This window comes from Pectinophora gossypiella, unplaced genomic scaffold, assembly GCF_024362695.1.
Source record: "Pectinophora gossypiella unplaced genomic scaffold, ilPecGoss1.1 Pgos_67, whole genome shotgun sequence".
In the NCBI taxonomy this organism is placed as follows: Eukaryota; Metazoa; Arthropoda; class Insecta; order Lepidoptera; family Gelechiidae; genus Pectinophora; species Pectinophora gossypiella.
In genome coordinates this window covers 29602-37012 of record NW_026063277.1, presented here as the reverse complement: position 1 = coordinate 37012, position 7411 = coordinate 29602, and the positions used below count along the sequence as shown (strand labels likewise).

The window sequence follows — 7411 nt, the reverse complement described above, 5'->3', positions numbered from 1 at the left end:
CAAATAGTAAGCTGCGTCTATATACGATCCCCTCGTTCTTTGCGACCGTATTTGCGTCATTACGAAGAATCTGCGAGTGGGAGGCTGCATTTGGGCACAAAAGTACCGACCGGTGTGGAGAAGACCTTCCCTGTGGCGAGTTCCTGAAGGGGATTAAAATTTATTGTGAAAATTGCTGTTGTTGAAACCGTCGCAAATTACCGGCGTGTTAGCGCGACGGCATATTACTCACCAAGTTATCCTCATATCTACAGTTTGAAGAATTTTCAACGTGTATTTCATCATTTTATGCATCATACGGTGTCTATATTTTCGACCCGTGATCAATATTGCAGAATTGCAAAAATTTCGCAACCATTTTTTGCGGCCATATTTGGGTGTATTTTGCCTTTTTATTTTACGTCGTATAACGTGTACCAACCAAGCAGCGGCGAAGAACGTGTCAAGTTGTCATCACTGCGTTGAAACGGAAGAGCCATCTCAAATTTCCTTCGAAACAGCAAGAACTTCAAGTCGTATAGTCACTCCATTTCGGTCATTCCAAGTAAGAACGAAAGAGACGGTACCAAAATTAAGGCGGAGCTATTCACGTTTTTCATAATCGATCATCATCGAACGCAGCTAAATCGAGCGTACTGCGTGTATCCGAACGGCGAAGCTGTCAGGTTGGCAACATTGAAAAAAGAAAAACGTACTTGACTAACTTCATTTCGAAGCGTGTGCGGCTTTATGTTTACGATTTTATTTCGTGTTCGATTTTGTATAATTTATAATTTGGCAAAGAAAAGCATAATTGGTTGTAAAAAATATATAATAAGATACCTTTTACATATAATACATGTAAGTATAGTTAAGGTTTTGATCGTTTTGTTACAAAAGGTTTTTTTACCAAAGCAGTACCTATTCAGGCACGTAATTTTATTTAGTTTCTCTTGGTGTATCTTTCTAGATTTTCAAAATGAGTGAAGATAAGGCAAAGTTAAAAGCTCTCGTCGCCGAGCGGGGATATATCAAGGGGACTTTGTCACGGCTAAACAACTTTTGCCACGATGCTGATGCAATGGCGGCTACCTCGCGTGAGGCCTTACGTGAAAAACGTCTTCGCATGTCGGAGGCTTTTCAAGAATATATGCAGTTAAACAAGGCGATTCTAGTGCTGGCCGACGAGGACGCTGAAAATTACGGCGAATATGAGGACAAATATTATGTGTCTGTTGGGCTGCTGGATAAAGCCTGCTCAGGTCCACAAACCGAGGCCAAACCGAATGGCGGTGAGAATTCTAACCCAGGTACGTTTAAAAACTTTCCAAAGATTAATTTACCCAATTTTAATGGGGAGAAAGTGGTAGAATATTATCCTTTCATTAACATGTTTCGTTCTGTGATTCACACAGACAAAAAATTAAGTTCATGCGAAAAACTTTATTACTTACGCTCTTATTTGAGTGGGGAAGCCTTAGAGCTTATAAGAAATTTACCTTTAACCGACGATAATTACGTCACAGCTGTCAAACTCTTAGAAAAGAGGTATGACAATACCCCTAAAATTATTAATTATCATGTGGACAGCTTACTGGATTTGCCTGCTTTTACTAAATGCACTGCACACAACCTGCGTTCCCTCATTAGCACTGTTAATGTTAACATGGAAGCCTTAAAAAACTTAAAACAGCCAGTGGAGCATTGGGATATATTTCTCATTAACATATTAGCTAAGGTTCATCATAATTCATCTTGGGGCTTCGTATCAACAGTGGCTGCAAGTTGTGTTTGAGTACTTGTGGCTCTGCCCACCCCATTAGGGATTACGGGCGTGAGTTTATGTATGTATGTATGTATGTAACATATTAGCTAAAAAGATTGACACCTATACTTACCGGGGTTTCCACCTTGAGAGAAATGCTAGAGAAGTTCCCACACTATCTGAATTTCTTGATTCAGAAATCAGAATCATTTATTCAACGTAATTATCATGGATAAACTTGTTGAAGGTCAATGTAACATTTTTGAATTTACGTCATTTCGCAAGGTGTTATGGCTGAGGAGAAGAAATGACAAGAAACTGCAACAGCAACACATCTTTTAAAAACCAATGAGGATATACATTACAAGTTATTTAATAACTAGAGGAACACATTCAAAACCAGACATTTTTATCATTTAGGTAGTCATTAATCTTATAATAAGCTTTTTTACATAAAGTAAGCTTCACGTGAGCTTTAAATTTATTTTCTGACAAATTTAAAATATTATCTGGTATTTTATTGTAAAAACGTATACATAACCCCAAAAAAGATGAATTTAATTTACTTAATCTAGAATTTTGAACAACAATTTTATGTTTATTTCTTGTATTGTAAGTATGCCTTTCACAGTTTCTCGGAAGGAGAGATAAGTTTTTACGTACATACATAATGTTTTCATATATATATTGACTTGCGACCGTCAGTATATTTATTTCTTTAAACAGCTCCCTCAAAGAGTCCCGACAACGCAGCTTATAAATAGCGCGAACTGATCTTTTTTGAATGATGAAAATAGTTTCTACATCAGCGGCTCGACCCCACAGCAAAATACCGTAAGACATTATGCTGTGGAAGTAGCTGAAGTAGACAAGTCTAGCAGTGGGTACATCTGTGAGTTGTCGGATCCTTCTGACGGCATATGCTGCTGAACTTAGCTTGCCCGCTAGTGATACAATATGTGGGCCCCATTTAAGTTTTGAATCTACAGTAATTCCTAAGAAAACTGTGTGTTCAACAAAATCTAGTTTCTCGTCGTTAATTTTAATGTTATTATTTACTTTCTTTACGTTTGGTAGAACAAATTTAATACACTTCGTTTTCTTAGCATTTAGAACTAGGTTATTTACTGTAAACCAACTTAGAACCTGCGACACAGCGCTGTTTGCTTCGTCAAATTCCTCTAACTTTCTGTCGATTTTAAATATAAGAGAAGTGTCATCCGCGAACAGCACAATGTCAGCTTGGTTCTGTACTACATAAGGTAAATCATTTATGTACACTAAAAAAAGAAACGGACCCAAAATGGATCCTTGAGGAACTCCCATTTGAACATGAGAGCCCGAAGAAGTTGTACTATTGATTTGTACCTTTTGTATCCTACCACCTAGATATGAATTTAACAAACTGAGAGCTCCATTATTTAGTCCATAGTGCCTCAATTTCAAAAGCAAGGTCTCGTGATCCACGCAGTCGAACGCCTTAGACAAGTCACAGAATACTCCTACGGCATTCTGCGACTTCTCCCAAGCATCGAAAATGTGTCGAACAAATGTCACACTCGCGTCTGTTGTAGACCGACCCTTAGTAAAACCAAACTGCTGGCTGTGGAGTAAGTTATTTAAATTAAAATGACATAGCAGTTGGTCGAGAATAATTTTCTCGAAAATTTTACTAAGTACTGGTAGAATAGAAACCGGTCTATAATTCGTGGGGTCTGATTTTGTGCCCGATTTAAAAAGAGGTATAACTTTACTGATTTTCATTAAATTTGGAAAAGTGCCATTTTCAACACTCATATTAAAAATGTAAGCTAGATATGGTGCTAAGATATCAATAACAGAGCTCATCAATTTGACAGACAATCCCCATAAATCTTTCGAGGTTTTAAGTTTCAGCTGTTTGAATACTTTAACAATACTACTCGGATCAACGCGTTTAAAATCAAATAATTCAGTGCAAGCAGTAACATTACTTTTTAATAATATATCAGCTTGAACAGGAGAGGACCTGAGAGATTCTGTAGTTTTTACAGGGATGTTCGTGAAGAATTTATCAAAAACTTCAGCTACATCTTTATCTTGTTTTACTAACCCAGTGCCCGATTCTATATTGTATTCTAATTCACGCGGTTTAGAAGCCTTTGTTTCACTATTTATTACTTGCCAAACTGCCTTTATTTTATTATCCGCGGTCTTTATTTTACTACTAATATGCATCTGTTTGGCTGTATAACACACTCTTCGAAATATTTTAGAATAATTTTTGACGTAGCTTTTGAAACTATCAGCGTGTGTATACGTTTTTTCCTCATATAAAGAATAAAGAGTATTTCTACTTTTGCGAATGCCTACGGTAGCCCAGTCACTGAACTTGAATGATTGACTGTTGGTAACTACCTTTTGAGGAAAATTATTTTCAAATTCTTTATGGATAATAGTGAAGAAATCCCTGTAAAAATCGTCAGGATTGTCTGTATCAAAGTTTGGACAAGGTAAGTTACTAATAAGACTATTTCGATATTTCTCTATCCGATTATCAGTGATGGGTCGAGTACTAAATTTAATTTTTTGCACATTTTTAAGTACTGGAAAACTAACCAACTGCCCACTGTGATCAGACTTAAAACAGTTAAGGATACTGTTATCTTGGAAATCACAATTGCAAAAAATGTTATCTAAACATGAGGCAGTTGTTTCTGTAATTCTAGTTGGCTCCATAAATATATTAACAAGGTTAAAAGATGTAAACAAACTTAGAAATCTAGTTGTAATTGAATCTACTTCATATAAATCAACGTTTAAATCTCCACACACTATAATGGATTTATTACTTTTGGATATGACCTTCAGTACATTTTCCATCACTGATTCAAAAACTGTGAAGTTAGCACTGTATGGGGGTCTGTATACGGCCACAACAATATGTTTCTCTGTTTCTATACATGAAATCTCCATAGTACCCTCTATCGAAAGTCCAGTAATATCTTTGCGTTCTTTATATTTTAAACTATTTCTGATAAAAATAAGGGAGCCACCACGTATTTTGATCTTTCGACAGAAAGCGCTAGCCAAATGATAATTTTCAAAACCGAATAACAATTCATAATCCTTAAACCAATGCTCAGTAATACATAAAATGTCAATAAAAAATGTCTCTAAAAATAATTCTATGTCCAATTCTTTGCCAGAGAAGCCTTGAATATTTTGGTGAACTAGTTTTAATATTCCAAGCTTCTCTTTTGTCTTATTGTCTAGTTTAAAGATGAAGTACCATTCGTGGTACATGGCTGACTACCGTCAATAAAAGGTTTTGTACTGTAGAAGACAGTACAGTCAATAAGTTTACTGCCTGGTCTGGCAGAAATGTCTGTAATATTATTTAGAGAAGCGTGCATTGGCACTGGAAAACACCTCTGAGGAGAAGCAGCCATCATTTACTGCTAAGTCTACGCGAGCTCCTAAAGTCAGCGGGGTAGCGGCAGCAGAGAAGCCTCAGCCAGCATGTAAGTACTGCAAGCTTTCTCATAAATTATACGAGTGTCACAAATTTAAGATGGCTACAGTAAAGGAAAGGTGTGCTTTTGTCAGAAATCATAATTTATGTACACTGTGTCTGAATGAGCATCGAGGGAAATGCATGCTACACATCACATGTGCTGTATGCAAACAGAGGCACAATACGCTTCTACATGTGCAGTTGCCAAGCAGTGAAGATTCATCACATACAGCTGTTGCTATGGATGATGGGGTGAATAGGGAATGTAATGCGGTATCTATGTCTAACACTAGCTTGTCAAGGGATGTACTGCTTCCAACGGCTATGGTAGGCTTATATAACAAAAATGGGACTTTGACATATGCAAGAGCCCTATTGGACAGTGGTTCTCAAGTGTCATTTGTGACAGAAAATTTAGCTAACAAGATAAACTGCAAAACCTTCCTAGTTAATCAATCCATCTCTGGTGTAGTTGAGGGCACAAATAAAATTACTAAAAAGGCTGAATTTTCCGTGTGTTCATCCATAAATACATATAAGGTTGATGTGTCCTGCTGTGTGGTAAAAAATATCACTTGTGATTTGCCCCAGCAATCATTTAAAATTGATAATTTTGATATACCAGCCCATATAACGCTTGCTGATCAAAATTTCAACAAAACTGGAGAAATACAATTATTATTAGGTTGTGACATATTTTTCCAGGTCTTGCAGCGTGAATCGCTCCCCCTCACGCCGTCTGGGCCGTTTTTAATTAACACCTGCTTCGGATATGTTGTCGCCGGGACTCTACCAGTTTCATCTGGCAAGATTTATTCTTCTAATCACTGTATTAATATTAAAGTAAGTGAACCCGTGCATACATACCTATCAGGGCAGGCAGCAAAAACAAATTTAATATCTGACTTGTCTGAACCTCAAAATGATAATTCATTATTAACACAATGTGATCAAGATGCTTTATTATTTGATTTAAATAATAATATTAATAATTTCTGGCAATGTGAAAAGGTACCTAATGTTTTCAAGGAGGGGTCAACAGAGTTTCAGTTAGCAGAGGAATGCTTTAGGTCTTCTGTAAAGTTAATTAACAAACGCTTTTCTGTGGCTTTGCCTCTTAAATTAGATTTGGAAAATATACAATTAGGGGATAGTTTCTCTTATGCTCTGCATAGATTGTATAATTTAGAGAAACGTTTCGTGAAAGATGACACATTATGTCAGCAATACAAAAAATTCATACAAGAGTATTTGGATGAAAATCATGCCACTTATTATGACATTAACAACTATAATTTAGATGCAGGTAACATATATTTCCTTCCACATCACCCAGTATTGAACCCGAATAGTAAAACGACTCCCGTGCGAGCCGTATTTGACGCGAGCATGAAAACGAAGCGCGGTTTATGTTTAAATGATATAATGCTCAACGGAGATGTTGTCCAAAGTGAATTGTTTGATATATTGGTGTTATTAAGAACTTATAGGTATATTTTACTATGTGATGTGAAAGCTATGTACAGGCAAATACTTGTTGATGAACCATTCTGTTGTTTGCAGAATATATTATGGCGGAATTCTTGTAATGATCCAGTACAATGTATACAGTTAAAAACTGTTACATATGGTTTAAAAAGTTCGGCATTTCTAGCTACTCGTTGTTTGATGGAACTAGCTAATAATTTCGAAAATGAATATTTTTTTTTTTTTTTTTTTTTTTTTTTATTTGGTTTACTAACAATCACTTACATTAGTACATTGTAATAAGTAACACATTTGCAACTTATAAGCTAAATGTAGTGACTAATTATAAGTAAACACAGCATGCATTGATATAAAAAAGAAAGTGGGTACCTTTAGACAAAACTGTTGTTTAAAAGTTAAAAAATATTACTATTACTAACAATAAGTGAGTAGATTTATTTAAAACAGATATTTTCAATAGTGCTTTTACGGAAGCCATGAAGTGAGTCCGCATTGAGGTCTAAAACTTTGCTATAGTGGTTCAAGAGCTTGCATAGTCTGGGAACAGGTGAGTTAGTACCAAGAACAGTTCTGCGAAGAGGTGGACACAACGGTGTGATCGAATAGCGCGGATAACGAGCTGGAGCCCTCAGTTGGAAACGACTCAATAGTCCGGGGCAGTCTATTTTATTATTAAAAAGTTT

At 36.1% G+C, this 7411-nt stretch overlaps 1 protein-coding gene across 1 annotated transcript; it reads left to right on the top strand.

Moving 5' to 3' along the window:
* The first annotated feature begins 564 nt into the window (after positions 1–564).
* LOC126381611 (uncharacterized) lies at positions 565–6935 on the top strand. The gene is made up of 4 exons (XM_050031070.1): positions 565–840; positions 950–1289; positions 5128–5247; positions 5946–6935. Exons 1-4 carry the CDS (start codon positions 730–732, stop codon positions 5957–5959), a joined length of 585 nt encoding a protein of 194 aa, XP_049887027.1. The 5' UTR covers positions 565–729; the 3' UTR covers positions 5960–6935.
* Positions 6936–7411: the final 476 nt, after the last annotated feature.